The 17,856-nt window shown below is 30.5% G+C and overlaps 1 protein-coding gene and 1 non-coding gene across 2 annotated transcripts in view; both read right to left on the bottom strand.

Moving 5' to 3' along the window:
- Positions 1-2,613: 2,613 nt before the first annotated feature.
- On the bottom strand, positions 2,614-2,685 carry Trnah-gug. The gene has a single exon. It is a non-coding gene; the product is annotated as a tRNA-His (tRNA).
- A 4,552-nt stretch (positions 2,686-7,237) lies between these two features.
- The window catches only part of LOC108556691, a 57,076-nt gene continuing 46,457 nt past the window's right edge, over positions 7,238-17,856 (bottom strand). The window contains exons 2-6 of the mRNA XM_017912901.1: positions 15,533-15,744; positions 15,335-15,480; positions 13,784-14,014; positions 10,470-10,617; positions 7,238-7,700 (exon numbers count right to left, since the gene is read on the bottom strand). Coding sequence (XP_017768390.1) covers positions 7,320-7,700; positions 10,470-10,617; positions 13,784-14,014; positions 15,335-15,480; positions 15,533-15,744 — 1,118 coding nt within the window. The 3' untranslated portion in view covers positions 7,238-7,319. The remainder of the gene's footprint in view (positions 7,701-10,469; positions 10,618-13,783; positions 14,015-15,334; positions 15,481-15,532; positions 15,745-17,856) is intronic.

The following is a 17,856-nucleotide window of genomic DNA, read 5'->3' as shown; positions in this document are numbered from 1 at the left end:
TCGATTTCTATAAGAAATTCACCTTTCTCCATTTGAAAAGATTAAATAAAATCATTGCTTTTTAAACCAGTAACATTTTATATTGTACACATTAGACTAGTTTACAAAAAATTTCTTAAAATAAACGTAATTTATAACTTCACCACATGGAAATTGGATCAAGAATTAATGTGAATGTTGAATTTATTATTATGCCTTAGTATTTTTTATATATTTTATATTTTAAATATATTTCCATTAAATCTCTAAAATGTATTTGGATATATTTAATTTAGAAAATATGAAACATTTTTAACTGTAAATTATATTGGCAATTTCTTTTTAAATTTATTAATAAACAATCTATCATTAAAACAATTAACTGGCTTTACAAATGGGTTAATTAGAGAACGAAAGGACAAGTAATCTTTTTAATTAGTAAATATTTCATTTAAAATTCTATATTTATTATTTTATTGCTAATATTTATTGATCCAAAGAGCTAACGTTCAAAATATATCATTATAGTTTAATATACTTAATAAAAATGTTTTTCAATTAATAAAATATTGTTTTTAAATTGTTTTAGACGCAATTGATTAATAAATAAACAAAATAAATGAATTCCTTATTAATTTTAATTCGTGCTTCAAGATATCGGAAAATAAACTGGGACGAACGTAAATAACAGAATGAAAACCGAGGGTAGCAGTATTCTTACACAATTCCCCTTTTTATTTTATTCCACGACAGGATAACATAAGGTCGCTCCCTCAGGAAACTATTAAACCAGCATAATGCGAGGGAGGAACGCCGCATTAAATTGCGCCGCGCCGAAAGAATGACGAAGAGAAAAAAAAAATGAATGGAAGAGAGAATGTCTTGAGAATAGGTATAAACGTAAAAGATGAATTACGTGAAATATTATTTTAAATTACTTTATTACTCTGAAACTAACAAATTTAAAATAAACAACTCAAGCCAAAATAACAAAAAAAAAGTATGAGGTAAGAGCGTTCGAAAATATACAGCTGGAGGGTATTTTCGTTTAATTCAAAGCCGACGTCTTTGTTTTGATTCTATTAATAAACTGGCTGCGAGCAGTGTTTTTTTTTGGGCAGGTAAATTTTACGTATTCCGACAAATCGATCCGATTTTCCGGGCCAGGTGAGCAGAATAATCATGTGAAAACATAGAGCTTTCCGAGCGAGAAAAAAAAAAAGAAGCGAAATGCACACATTGTCGCAAATGTTTCGTTAAAATCCTTAAATGCAGTAAAATCCTATTGTTTTCAATAGAATCCTTTTGCATTATAAACTGTTCCATTTACTATGTTAGTGGATCGTAAACGAAAAGGGTCGAACCTTTATTATTTATACGCCGGTATCGAGATGTGTGCAGGGCGAAGGGAAGCGAAGGTAAACATCTTAATCATAACCTGGGATGGAAGTTTTATATGACCCGGACATAAAACCCGACCCTAACGATATTAAGAAAAGCTTATTTACGCAGAGACAATATCGCGCGTCAAGTGGAAACGAAAAAAAAAGCCGACTTTCCTGTATTTATTCAAAATTAAATATTTCATATTCTTCAATAACATGGTGGATCCTCTATTTTTTTTAACAAACTGATGGGTCTTAGTTATAGAACGGGAATTGGCGTATTTTGTTGTTTACATAAATTAGGTTCATGCATAATCAAAATCGTCGACGCAGGCAAACAGCGCCGATTTTGCCGTTTTGTTTCGGGATTATTTGCGCAATTAGCGATGCAAATCCTGAGGAGAGCGACGAATCCTGATAAATATTGTACGCCCATCGACTGGATTTTATCCGGTGCAAATCGTGCAGGTTTGTGTTTACATGGCTTCGGCTTCGGCTTCGTAATAAATATTATGTAGATTAATGAGCATGTCGTTGCGATTCAATTGGTATTATGCATGCAAATTGAGCCAGATATTGTCGACGTCCCCTGCATACTAGTATGCATATTCAGAGGTGGCGTGTGTCCTGGCTCGAGTGAACGTCTAACACTTCTGACATTCGCTATGCATGACATGCCACTTTGTTTCCTTGCATTATTTGTTTTGAAATATTTGCAATTTACTTAAACTAAAACTTTAATTCTATATAGATTCTTTATAATGCAGTTGCTACACCCATTTCTACAATTAATATAATTCTACGTTCACTTTATAATAATATTTTCTTTGGTTACAATGAAAATATTCATTACAATCGAATATTTACATTAAATGTATAGAAAACAACAAATCCAAAATTGAACTTCAGATTACTTAATTAATCTTAAAAATGATGTAAATATAATAGTTTTATTAATACTTACTTTTTATTAATTGAATCACATTATATATATATATAAATTCTTTTCGGAGCTAGAGGATTCTTGTGTAAGTATAATGTTTATATTGGATGACGAATCCAAAATTGCCAATACTTTGGTTTATATTTGCAGATCATTTTTATAATTTCTTCGAGTAAGAACTGCAGATTCAAATTCATTTTTATATAAACTAAATTATTTATATGTTATATCATCTTTGCATTTCTTGATTTGAAAAGTATTCTATATAATTTAGAATGAATATTGTTTAAAAGTATTCTGTCAGAATGCCGTGACCAGGATTCGAACCTGGGTTACTACGGCCACAACGTAGGGTCCTAACCACTAGACGATCACGGCTTGATATCTATACACAAAGCACCTTTCTCCAATTGGAAAGTATTCTATGTTTAAAAATATTCTACCGGAATGCAGTGACCAGGATTTGAACCTGGATTACTACCTAATTGTTGACCCTTTTACAATTTGCAAGGGCATAAACATTTATCTTGTTACAAATCTCTCAATATAATTGTTTTGGATTTGCATCGGTTTATATTTCTTACATTTTTAACAATATTATGGAAGTAATTGCCAAAGCAATTATTTACATTTGAAGGGTTTAGGATACTTAAGATTAAAATTTTAAACTATGGTTGTTAGTTCATATATACAACTATTTCTATATTATACAGAAATTTGTGTGGAAAAACACTTTGTTTTATCTAAAATGCATTAAAAAATATATTAGACCTCTAGGGCCTTATTAATTATTTATGTAGGAGTGATGGTGTTGGATGGGCGAGGGTGATAGAGAGTATTTACATGTGGTTACTACGCCCACAACGTAGGGTGCAAATCACTAGACGATCACGGCTCGATTTCTACAAGAAATTCGCCTTTCTGCAATTGAAAAAGTATTCTATATAAACTGGAATTAGTTTTGTTATAATTCAACATTCAAACCTTTCCAAAATTCTTATGACCCTTTTGTAACATATACAATTAGTTAACTGTTAAACTCTAGGCGTGTCCATTTTTTAATTGCCCCATTAACAATTAAATTGCCTCCTTGTGGGGAATTGGTCTCACGTTGGGAAATACTATATTAGACGATCATGTTTTTATTACACAATTTTATTGATATTCTTTCTGTTTATAGTAAAATTTAATTTCGAGGCACCGACACAAATATACAATATTTATAAACAACAGAATGAAGTGTACAAAATTTTATATATACGCAGTTACGTAAAGTATTGATCTGTTTGAATTTCAAAAATATGATGATGTTGCAAAAAACAAACAAAGTATATATATATATGTATGAATGGATTGTGATTGAGGTGAGTGAGATGTTGCGTGTACGAGTTTTGGTGAGTCTTTGATTTATTGGCAATTAATGCCAATTTCAGTCGGATGATTCAATTTGGAAATATATTGGGGTAGGAGTAATGTCGATATTGGCTAGCCGATGGTAATGTAAGCATTACGCATCAACCGTGCTCAGATTGATGATAATCAAATTGGTTTACGTAATACCGTGGTTATTAACACTGATTTCACTGAAGCAACCACTAATTCCACGTCGGCCCCGGTTTTTAATTACAGTAAATTTTATGTTACCAAAATAAAATTTCTCCAACAAAAATCAATATAACAAGATACTATCAATAATATGTATAACATTTTGATTAAAATGTCGAGAATTTTCTTTATGTGCATAGTTTTATACGTTTAATTTAGAAAATAAACCGTTGTGCGTGATGGGCCAATCAACGGACTCATTAATACGAATTGCACGTTTTCTGGCACACTGGGCCGATATTAATTTCATAATCCCGGCATTAACGAATCCATGCATATTTCAGCTAACAATCTGCTGCGCGGAACATCATCATTGCCAAAATTGAAAACGACACGATCCGGGGGGATTATTACTACGATTGGCCTGTACATTTTGTTGCTCGCACGAGTCTGTGAACACATTACCGCAGCCGACCAAACAGATTTCGAATTGAATAAGGTTTTCACCTATTGTGCACCACACGAACGGCTTATATATAAATAACCATCGCCTATACTTTTTATCTGCACGACATGGATATTTTTATTACACTTGCCATGATTTTGATGTACATCCTCTTCAGAATCACTTGCGAATTTTCGCGCCCGAAACACATTATACACATAATCGCATCAGCTCCAATAAATAACGAGGCGAACGGACGATTCCCTTGGTTTTTGGACTATAAATCTTTTATCTCTGCTTTCCATTTTTCTCCATTAAACCGTCGGCGTGGGCGGAGGCGAACCCTGCGTTTACGGCATATTTGCTATAAATATCGTTTACGATTTACATTTGGGACTTCTTCCTCTGCTTGGTCCATGGATATAATCGAAGATCTTCCACCATAGGGCGAATTATCTTCTCTCGTGAGACTCACTTTACGACTACCTAAGTCGTAAAGAAATTGTCTCTATGATCATAAAAGGAATAACAATAGTGATGTATGAGAAATACATGATATATTCTTATCATTCAATTGCAAAAGTTAAGAAATGTTGTGTCCAACTATCCCAGACTATCAACACCAAATACTCCATCAACCAACTAATGCCTCAAAGTCCTATCGTGTCTCTCATCAAAAAAAAATCCTCCTGTTTGAATGGAAATGTATCTCCAAAACACCCTTCATCTACCTACAACTTTATCTCTTTCCCAAACATACACGACTTCATCAAACAATTTCAAGGTCGTCTCGAATCCCGCATATCCTACCCGTCACTTTTGAACCAAAACGTCCAACGACAAAATCACTCACCCACATACCCTCACCCAATCCTCAGTCAACTCCTAGAAACCACCGACTCCAAAACCCTAAAATCCCAACCATAACCTGAGATATTTATTTTTATAAAACTGCAAATTTAACATTTCTCAAGACTACAAGATGGTATTAGCCCATCCACGGTTATGAAAATATCCAACAAAAATGTAATTTATAAATAAATAAAGAATAATTAAATTAAAAGTTGAATTACACGGAGATGGCAAAAACTAAGACAATACTTACAACATGGCACTTCTTTTGTAGGGTTTATTTAGTGTTCGCATATTGCGGTTTCGATCAGTCCTGATTTACTATAGTCCCATTTAAAATCAACAAATCAACAAAGTATTAATAGTATTACTTTTTGTACTTGAGAATAATTGTTAAGAAAATCTCTTAAAATAAAATCATGTAACCAAATGTTCATTTATATGAATATGGAGTATCGAATAACACATTTTCTAATAATATAAACCTGCACTCAAACTATGATTGACATTTGAAGGATCTATTTTGAACACAACCCTAATTGCAATTGTCATTTTAGTTTCTGTGTAAGCGTATAATTGTCATGTCACGAATAGAGTGGATTTAATATGATACATTTTCAATAGTTTATTCATTCATTTGCAACAAACTTCTATTCACAGTTAACAGATAGGTTTGATTAAGTAATGAAAGAAAATTTCTTTTCTTATTTCATTTTATCATAGATTTCTAGATATAACTATTATTCATGATAACATACCCTTACATACCATTTCTTCATATATGTTTGATTACACTAAACATTTATACATATTTAACAAATATTTTTATTTATTGGTAAACATTACAAGAGAAAATATAGTTTTATTAGAAATAATATTATTATTACTTACACATATGATCTACAATCATTGGAAATTTACATTATTTGCAGTTGACGTAACAATAATATTGTTTAATAATAATTCATATACAGTGAATTCATTATAAATAATCCAAGCAAAGTTTTCTTTTCAAAAAGTGTGTTCCAATAAAAAAAATGGAAAAATGGATCAAATATTATGGATTATCTACGTTTTAGATATTCTATTGTTTGGAGATTATATGTAATTTATGTTAATTATTTTAAGTATAAAAATTTACTTGATTGTTCTATCTGTAAAAATAAAAAATAACGCAAAACATTAGTTAGTTATATAACAAATATATAACATCAATTAATAGGATTATCAACAAAAGGATAAAAAGAGAAATAATTTTAAAATTTCCTTTATTATCAAAATTTATGAAGCAATTTTACAAAATTAGATTTTATAAATATTTATTATAAACAATGCCATATACAAATTACAGTTTATTTTTAATGATTAAAGAGTGTTATAAGTCATTTTTAGTATCATCGATTAAAATTATAAGTAATCAAAAAAAAAAATAACATGCACTAGGTTTAAAGTTTTTAGATAAACAAAAAAAAAATAATAATAGAAAGAAAATTATCCAAGAAAATATTTAACAAACTAATACAATTTTCACTTAAACATAGTACTAAAAGAATGAACCAGTAGTGCGCGTGAAATATAATACAAAAAAAAAATATAAAAGAAATGTATATTAAAATTGCACTAAAATAATTGTTAGTGAGTTGTTCTATTAATAATTAAGTTAATGGTAGTATAAGATGGCCGTTTCTAAGCTGGCAGTAGTTGTTTTAATTGAGTTTCCTGTGTTTGCTTACTCTTTCTTTCTTTCGCTTCTTTTTTTTTTGTTGCAGTTACTGTGTGTTTCAAGCTCTTGTGTTTCATCTCTTCGTTTTCTTTTTACTTTCTTTCACCTCAATCAATGAAGGGGATCGAACAAAAAATATATAGGTTAGATGCGTGAAAAGTACCCCAAGAAACCCCATCCTTGGGGAAGTCTTCGCGCACCTCAAAGTGCAGTTAAGCTCACGAAAAAAAAAATAAAATCGTATTTGTAAGTATCACAGTCATATAAACTAAGCATTAATTGTTTGTATATTAATATTATTACTCTGTTTATTATATCGCTTTTTTTTCGCTCTATTTTCTCGTTTCGTTGTTGTTTGTTGTTGGTTTTTTTTTTCTCTTCTTTTTTCGCTCTCTGTCTTGATCGCGTGTTTTAGCTGCACTTAAGTATCATTGTCGTAGAGCTATTTTACAAGAGTAGTAACCTCGTCACTGTTATGCAGAGGATGAGGTGGAAAGGAATTTGGGTTAGTGGTGAGCCGCTATCCGTCATGACGATCTGCTCCTGTGTCTCTTCGGTGACCTTCTTCACGCGAAGGGTCGGACGATCCTCTTCGCCGCCCACGTACACGTTCCTCTCGCTCTTCTGGTTACCGACGATCAGCTTATTGTCGCCGAACACTTTGGTCTGATTCCTGATCACCTCCACGAAGTTTTCCTCGCCATCCTTGTAGTTCACCTTAATGAATGAAGTGATCGTGATCTCGAACACCTTGTTGGGATCAGCTGGTATAGCGGAGATGGACCTCCTGCGTCTTCCATAACCGATTTGCCCATCGCTGCATTCAATCTGTAAAACAAAAACAACAACAAAATAAAGATTGATCCACCAGAAAGCATACATTCGTTGGTCTTGCAAATCCATGAAAATTTGATGCGATAAGTAAGGGGCTGTGTTCTGGTTTTCAATGCAGGTTTGTGAACCCCTTTTCTCAAATCCAACACCGGATTTCATTTGGACCGCTTGTTAACAAAATTTATTACCCCTTCAACCCCATTCTGGCCAAACTTCTTTTTGCATACATCGCGAAAAGAGGATTCCCTCCGCATCACACGCGTGCACAAAAAGAAATCAATTACCGCAAAGAAACCCACCGACTGCTCCCCCAGGTAATTTACTGCTAATTCATGCAGATTCACGGATTTATCTACACGTACGTACGTAACTATATTTTCTCCTTCTTCTTTTTTTTTTGTTCGTTTCATTCGAATGTTGTTTTATGGGTGAGCGGGGACGGATTAACTCTTTTCGTTTTAGGATTCGCGAGCATAAATCCATCGCGCCTGATGGGATAATCCGAGCCTACTTAAATCGGCATTAGCATTTAACTTATTATGGTAATGCACAATATTTACCACCTTATTTTCCGCGCGCGGAATTGCATCATTAAAGTTTAGTGCTTTACCGTAAGGAAGGCGTAAAGTTTTTCTTTTCTTCTTTTCCATTTTAAACACGCGAATATTCCCATCCATCCCATTTTTATTCATAAATACCTAGCTTTTTACATCTATCCAAATCCTACTTAAATCTATTAAAAAAAATATAATTAACTAGAGAATAGTAATTTCATATTTCACCATTGAATTCAGCTAAATATCCAATTAGAAAGTATCGCGTGTAAATATGTAAATTGCATCCTATTGAGAGTGTCCCAGTTCCGAGCGAAATTATGGAGATACATAACAAGCATAGGAAAAGTATAAAAGCAATTGGTAATTGTTATTTTTTGCAATTATTTAGAAGAACTGGAGAGATTGTGAGCACTCTGATGTAAATACTTTGCAAAGTAATTTCTGCGGTGCCGTGAGATGTGGGCCATACACGTTATCGTTATTAAATTCCGAAGGATGGACCATTTGCATCGGAATCTTATTGGCGCGGATCTGCACATCCACAAAACCCAATTTCCAACTGAAATATACATATTCTCTTCATCCGTCCTAGATATCAATTTCTCTTCCATCTCACGAACTGATCTTTTCACTCCCCCGACTCTTTCAAACTGTATAACCAAAAACTTCTGTAGATCCATTTAGAATATAAATTATAACATTGTAATTAAATACAGGAAATCTGATAAACATTTCTCTCCTACTTAATTATCAATAGAAAAAATATTAAACGATATAACTTATTAATATAATTATTAAAAAAATTACATTACATGGACTTTGTCAATTATCAATACTATCTGATAGTTAGAATTTAAAACTATGTAACCTTTATCTATTATTTTGCATCTAATCAAAGTTATGTAATATATAGATTATGAATACCATTTATCAATATATATATTTCGTTTGTTTCAATAAACCGACAACCGAAATCCCGACATTCGAAATTCCAATACCGAAAATCCTGACAGCGTTATTACCTGAATGAAAAAGAACACCGACATTCTATTGTTTAGAGTAAAACGTATGTTTTATTGTAACCTTGTGCCTACACTAAATTATTTATTTAATTAAACCTTAGAATTTGTGCACATCTATATTTAATGGTGAAGAATAGAAACCGCGAGGAAGACTTGTTCTCAATTATCTATGTATATTATAGATCATTTCAACAACTCTACACTCATTGACAAAGTTGAAAGACGATTGCTAAAATCCGTTAAAATGTTCTCGATTTTGATGCTGTTGGGATTATGGTTGTCAGGATTTCGAATGTTGGAAATTTTATTGTCGAGATTTCGATATAGATCCATGTGTATCAAAGTAAGTTAGCTAGAACTAAACCGTATCTGATTTCCAATTTAATTTATATCTAATTAATGAATTTAATTTAAAAATAGATAACGTTGATGGTCAATTGAGAAGAAAACTTCCAAACAGATTTAACTATTTAAAACGATTAATACTAATTAAAATTGTAAGTTGTTTGTTGTTTTTCAGATATATTAAATTTGATCTTTAGTAAATGCCAGCTATCATTAAGAATTGAATAGCATTTGAAAGTGAAAGGAAAACATTTTATCTTCAGAACTACTTTCAAAAAGTGGAGAGAAAAAAAAAGGAGAACACATGCGGCAAGCGAGAACAGCACGTCCTGCTGCGACATCTAGTATATTTCTTCATCTATCCAACTTAATCATTCAATGAAAGCATGCTTCTTTTTTGCTGTATATCAATTATAAAGTTGAAGCACGTTGCGTGCCTATAATACTCTTAGACACGAATAATTCCCTACAATTACGGTGATAAAAGAAATGACGTACAAACTTTATACACAAAAAAAAAACAACAAATAAATTGACTTCAATTACATTTTATGTCAGACTATTAATAAATTGAAGAAGCTACTATTTCAGTCGTCATGGTTTTAATTGGTGCTAAACTTTGGAAGGAATTAATCAGGAGAGGAGTGCAGTATCGTTCTCTGTGGATAGGTTGCAGTGAATTTGTGAGATTAGTAGAAATGCGAGCTTGGGAATTAGTTGTAAGGATGATTTAATTATCTGCATCGTGGAAGGGCCACAGGTGCAACATCCAACCAGCTAACTAAATATTCCTACGTGTCCGTGCGAAAACACAACCACCGTAAGATGGGATTACTTACGCCGTTGCACTTGCCCAAGCACACGTTTACTGTGCCTTTGAATTGTACGTATGTAGATTCCGGGAATTTGAAGGCACGGAACTTGGCGCGCAGCAGGTCACCCTCGATGGTCTTGAAGTTACCGAACAGATATGGATCCACTGAACATCTGCACAAAGAATAAACAACAATCAATATCTTCAACAAACAATTCAATTAAATAAGTTTTACTTCATTGATTTTTTATTAAATTTATTATTTTTTGTCTAAATTGATGAATGTATATTTCCTTTCGATCTTTGTCCATTCAATAATTCGCATTGTCTATTTGTATTACCGAGGAAACAACTTTCGTTCCATCCAAGGTCTCAAACGGTTATTAATAATAAATGCACGACAGTTGTACAACAATTACTGTTATTACATGAATCAATTGAATACAACATGCACAACTATTACCTTGATACTTAATTTTTATACTTTCTACTTATTATACATTTTCTTGAAATTAATAACCTTTTGAATATTTTCAATCATGAAAATATAAAGAAAAAAATGCATACAAATAAAATGTTATTTTTTTTAATTATTCACTTATTTTATGTTATTCCAAGGAAGATCAGAACATTACACTGCAGCCAAGTACATAAATAAGAATTTAATGAACTCAACAAGGATTTAATTGATTTCAACTTGCGGAAGGAATAAATCTTTATTGATTCTATGAAAAGTACATTTGAATTAAAATTAGTCAGACATAAAAAACGATTAAAACCGGTTTCCAATCTACTTTTTGATGTTTCATGTGAAAGTTAAGCAATGTACGTTTCGTATACTAATTGTGCATTGCTAATAAAAAAAAATATGCTTAAACATAATGAATGTAATAATATAAATTTATAATCTTGTAATTAAGAAATGTTTATAAATAGATTTGGTTTATAAATTTTTATCTGAAATGGATGTTGTTAAAACATCATTTTTATCGCATCAAGGAATGAAAATGTTTTCGTAAGAAGTCACCTTTCATGAATGTCGCCTCATGTTTATTTCAGCATCGGAATACCGAACACGAGATTAATGATTTAAGCATGATTTGTTTGACTGCGCTTCTTGTTGCGCGTTTATTTGTTTGTTAAATCTTACGGCGAGATAATTCAAGTTTATTTTCGAATTATTCATGATTACGCGCGTATTCCAGCGTGCGTTACATAACTTAGCGCGCATACATTAGGGACGTTTTAACGTGTTATAAATTATACACACACGAAATAACTTTAATGGCTTATTCTGTTCGTAGCTCGATGCACGTATTCAAGCGCGCATCATTGTGGACTGACGTTCGGGGACGCATCGACGACGATTATTAGTGTTATTATTGCGTAACTAATCGAGACGCATTTGTAGAATCAATTGCACGAAACTGAATTACCGCATGCGGCGCAACGTCCGCATCCCACTCGATTGACGTTAACTGGACTGGAAATTTACTATCAACGTGGGAAAATTATATTACTTGTTTATATTCCTATTGTTTCCACAAGCGCAAGACTTAATTATTTTTACTAGAATTTATGTTATTTTCCGGATTTACTATGAATTTATTTTGGTTTATGTATTCTTATTATTTACTTTTATTAAGGATATTTTTTTTGTTCTTTTGGAAAATTTGAAATTTCGTCCGATTCTTTCAGAAATCAAACGTTACAAAATCCATAATTTATTTATAAAAAATTGCGTAATATCGTTCAATTTATTTTCTATTAGAAAGTTATTCTATGCAAAAGTATCCAAGTTATTTATTAAAAATTTGCTCTGTAGTTTCTATATTTTTCTAAATTTTATTTAAATAAAAAAAAAGTGCAAAAGACTGTATTTTTTAATAAGTAAACAAAACTGTTCGCATTCGTTTCAATTTCATATGAAAATGTATTACTTCTACATAATTTCAATACAATATAAGAATAAGTTGCAAAAAAGTATCATTCTTATTTGCTTATTATTAGATAATTCATGATAATTACAGTTTACATAGAAAAAGTACGTTATTATTAGTAATTGCATCGAACTAATACTACTAAGTATTATGTAAATTCGTATTATTTCATTACTTAATTTTAAGAAAAATCTGTAGAAATTTATCATTCTTATTTGTTTATTATTAGATAATTCTTGGAATAATATTTTACATAGATTTTAAAGTATAAGAGTGTAGAAAAAGTACTTTCTATTCGTATTTGTATCGAAAAAAAACTACTACTAAGTATTATGTAAATTCGCATTATTTAATTACTAATTTTTTAGAAAAAGCTGTAGAAATTTATCATTCTTAATTGTTTATTATTAGAGCATTCTCGGAATTACATTTTACATAGATTTTAATGCATAAAAGTGTAAAAATGTACTTTCTATTCGTATTTGTATCAAAAAAAACTACTACTAAGTATTATGTAAATTCGCATTATTTCATTACTTAATTTTAAGAAGCTGTAGAAATTTATCATTCTTATTTGTTTATTATTAGATAATTCTCGGAAATACATTTTTACATAGTTTTTAATGAATAAGAGTGTAAAAAAAGTATTTTCTATTCGTATTTGTATCGAAAAAAACTACTACTAAGTATTATGTAAATTCGCATTATTTCATTACTTCATTTTAAGAAGCTGTAGAAATTTGTCATTATTATTTGTTTATTATTAGATAATTCTCGGAATTACATTTTTCATAGATTTTAATGCATAAAAGTGTAAAAAAGTACTTTCTACTCGTATTTATATCAAAAAAAACTACTACTAAGTATAATGTAGATTCGCATTTTTTCATTACTAAATTTTTAGAAAAAGCTGTAAAAATGTATCATTATTATTTGTTTATTATTAGATAATTCTCGGAAATATATTTTTACATAGATTTTAATGCATAAGAGTGTAAAAAAAGTATTTTCTATTCGTATTTGTATCGAAAAAATACTACTAAGTATTATATAAATTCGCATTATTTCATTACTGAATTTTAAGAAAAAGCTGTTGAAATTTATCATTCTTATTTTTTTTTTATTATTAGATAATTTTCGGAATTACATTTTACATAGATTTTAATACGTAAGAGTGTAAAAAAAAAGTATATTATGTAAATTCGCATAATTTCATTACTTAATTTTTAGAAAAAGCTGTACAAATTTATCATTCTTCCAATATATGAATCATTTTTATACAGTTCAATCCTTTAAAATAATAGAATTTTAGTAGAATGATTTATTAGTCTAAATATAATGCTATATTATCTCATGTTTGAAGTAAAACGTTAGTAGAAATGAAAATAAAGATTGTTACCCGTTGTAAATGATGGTTTCTTCCTGCTTCATGGTATCAGTTACGAGCATGTGAGTAACCAGAAGACCATAAACTGGAGAAGACACCTTGTCCAAGGAGATCTCCATCTCCAGCTGAGTACCTGGAGCGACGTTGAGTTCTCCGGTCACAAGTTTTCCATCCTGACGAACTCCAACACCGAGCACCGGTTCCGGGGCTCTTCCAGTCACGCTCCAAGTTAAATCAATATCTCTAAAGAAAGAAACCAAGAGAAATGAAAACGTTGCAAAAAAAATATAAATAACATACAAAAAACATAAAGTAAATAACAGTTAAATAAAAACTCAAATATGAAGTCGAGACTTTTGAAAATGAACAAGGGTGGTCGCAAATATTTGAACTGCACGTTTGTGCAGCACGGTATAAGCTTTTGATCTAGTACAGAGGACGAAATCCGGAAACCCCCGAGGGTGAAGATTCGCATATAGAAATATAATAAAGTTCAGGTGAAAAAAAAAATAAAGAATTATTTTCCGTTCGTTAAATGCATTCGATTAACGCGTCCCACTTTCGCAACAGATACTCGAGCTTTGAAGAATGTTCTTTTGAAATGTTTCCTTTTGATGAATAAAAAGCTTAATAGAAAAATTTAAATGAAACTTGTATTCAATATGAAAGTTGAATGTGTTTTAATAAATGTATGTGGACTAATTATTAAAGAGAATAATTTAGTTAAATTAATGTAACTATTATATAATGTTGAATTAATTAATTTTACGCACAAATTTGATTATATTATATTTATAATAAATTAAAAAAAAAATGTGAAAATTGTGACAAAATAAATTGCTATTGTTTTTTTTTTAATTATTCACTATTTGTATGTTTGTTTTGATGCATATGTTATAAAACACGAGAAATTATTCGAGTATATCCAAATTTTAGTAAATAATAGCCTAATTATTATGCAGTAAAAATTTGAACGCATTTGAATGGAAAATTTCATAATTGGTATTTGTGTAAAAATTTGTAAAAAAAATTTATTTAAAGAATGAGAAATGTAGATTAAAGTTAAATATGTTTATGTTATTATATGAAACATTCTGAATTGAAGAAATTAAAATTTGTGTTTATTTTTTTTGTCAGTAACTAGTATTAATGATCAAATTAAGATATTTTTTAGTAATTTCAATAATTTTAGATATAACAATTATAATTTGGTAAACACTGATGTAAAGATGATGAAATAGAAGTTGTTGAAGCTGAATGTGTTTCATTTGTTGTGTAAATTTCAATGAATAAAAAAATATAATTGGTATTTGCAGTTAGCCGGGGGATTTACGTAAGGTTTGAAAGAAAAACATATTGTGTAAAAGATACGTGGGTATAACTGAATGTGTATCGAGTGTAATAAATTGCGGGTGCTTTTGAACAAACAAATTGTTATTAATGTTTGCGCTCGGCGCTGCGGAAATTCACGTGTATTTGCGGTACGGAACGATTAAAGTAGGTATTTGCAGTGGAGCCCTTTTGTTGGCAACGCTTTCACGTATTCTATTTCGTTGAGCTTACTCGGCCTCCTGGAATCCTGCGGGAAGGACGTTCCTGCGAGTGATCGTGTGGTTCCTGGGAGCCGACACCGAGCATTTGATGTGCACCATCTCTTCCTTGGCGTCGTGTCCTTCGATGATCAAGGTTTGATAGTAGACCTGTTTGTTCTGGAATCAAGAGGATTATTAGATACACGAAAGGGAATAAAACCGGATTTACCGTCAGTTTATTGGTGACCCTGGTCGTGGCGCACTGGTAGACGTCCCCGAGGCTTAACTCCAGGATGGCCAAAGATCCTTCGGGATCACGGCGAGGCCTGCAAGCTGGGTCAGGATAATCCTTCAGACCTTGCAGATAGACTTCCCCCATAGTCGGGGACAACGGCACCTCTATCCTCATCATATCCGGAGTGCATTTCACTTTCGGACTCACTGCAACCACAAATTCAAATCCATCAGCAAACTATACTCATACTATCCTCAGGATTATCATCCCTTTCACATAACATCTATACGGGAATTCATCCGAGTGAGTGAGTGAGTGATCCACAACATTCGCATGATTTACACCCCGAACGTCATATTTATATCCGGCTGTAAATAATCCATAGCAACGAAAATGTATTAGTCCATTTCCGTTTAGGACTCGCACGTATAAAATACATTTCCAATTTTATTTATCCACGTCGCATATTTTTTTTTTGCACGTCCACTTCATCACTTTCTATCATCCAAATGCGACAGATTTTAAATAAAATATTACCTCCGCAATAATTTCTTCTGCATGGACATCAATATCATCAAAATGGTATAATAATATCACAGCGAAAATACCATTAATAACGCTAAAAAATCAATGCTAATAATCGTCTCTGTTCTTTTTTTTGTATTGTATTTGCTTGCTGTATCCGTACCATTTCGAGCAGAAAGATAACCGCATACAAATTTAATTAAAAATTTAATCGATAATACTCGCAGTGAAATCAATTAGTTTAGGAGGCATTCCTATTAGTTTCGAAGGTATTCGTTGATTAAATATATTTATTTGTTCTGTGCAAAGAGAGGTACAATTGCAATTTCAATTATTTTAGGACAATGCTGTTGTGATACGCTTTATTGTCATTAAAAGTAAATATTAATTAATGAAAACTGTGTGTATTCATTAAAAAAATATATAATATGGAGCAAATAAAAGCAGGCTGAAATATTTTTGTATGCAATTTTCATTGTATAAGAGAAATATTAAATAAATATTATAGGAAAATCTAGTTTTTTTTCTCTCCACAATTACTTGCTCCGTTTCGAGTATTTCTACCTTTACTTTATAGAAATAACTTACATGTAAAGTATATTTTATTCAAAATTGTCTCAATGTATACATCTTTATTTTACAAGGATTCATACAATTCCATCTTTAAAAATAATGTAACTTCTTGATTAAATTTATTTTCTATCCTTTTTATTTATGTTATTTTTTTATTACGTTTTTCTATTTTTGTTATATTGTTGCAAGTAAAAACATAATAATTTTGTACAATTTGAAAATAATATTGCATTATTGCATGCATTAATTCAACTTTTGCCATGATTTTCGGAAAAATTGGTTTTCGTACAAAAATCAAATGGAATTACTAAAGCAAATTCATGTATTAAGAAAGAATTTAATCAACAAACTTTCTATGTGATTTAAGTAATCTATAAAACATTCAACTTTTGCCAGGATTTTCTGAAAAATAGGTTATCTTCCAAAATCAAATGGAATTACTAAAGCAAATGCATGTATTAAGAAAGAATTTCATCAACAAACTTTCTATGTGATTTTAATAATCTATAAAACATTCAACTTTTGCCATGATTTTCGGAAGAATTGGTTTTCGAACAAAAATCAAATGAAATTTTTAAAGCAAATTCATGCAATAAGAAATAATTTCATCAACAAACTTTCTATGTGATTTAAGTAATCTATAAAACATTCAACTTTTGTCAGAATTTTCGGAAAAATAGGTTTTCGAACAAAAATCAAATAGAATTTTTAAAGCAAATTCATGCATTAAGAAAGAATTTCATCAACAAACTAAGAGAAGACTTAACTATCTTACGTTAATTCTATTAAGAACAATGGTTTCGGATTTTGAACAATAACGCTTTCGAATAGACTTTAAAGATTGAATTATTTCCGTCAATCATATTGTAAATCTATGAACTTATTGCGCAATTAATTTCATGTTTGAAAAGTATCTTTACGTTTTCTTCTAGATAAATTATGTAAATAGTTTTCTTTCAAATTATTTCATTCAATATTTGGGAATTATTAGTTTTTGAGCTAAACTAACATATTTTGCATAAAATGAAAGAAAAAACTGCTAGAAACAATTTAATTATACTTGTACTTATTTTATTTCTATTGCAAATTAATTATCTAATTTTAAACATATTTTAATCGTAACAATAAAAAAAAACGAAATTGTACTGAAATTGCTGCGGATTATTTTACAGAATTCAAATAACTTTTACTAAAATGTAGGAAAAGTTGCCTAATTTGCA

This window comes from Nicrophorus vespilloides, unplaced genomic scaffold (assembly GCF_001412225.1).
Source record: "Nicrophorus vespilloides isolate i.1.1-1 unplaced genomic scaffold, Nicve_v1.0, whole genome shotgun sequence".
Lineage (NCBI taxonomy): Eukaryota > Metazoa > Arthropoda > Insecta > Coleoptera > Silphidae > Nicrophorus > Nicrophorus vespilloides.
The sequence above is the reverse complement of the archived record's forward strand: the minus strand, read 5'-3'. Positions and strand labels throughout refer to the sequence as shown.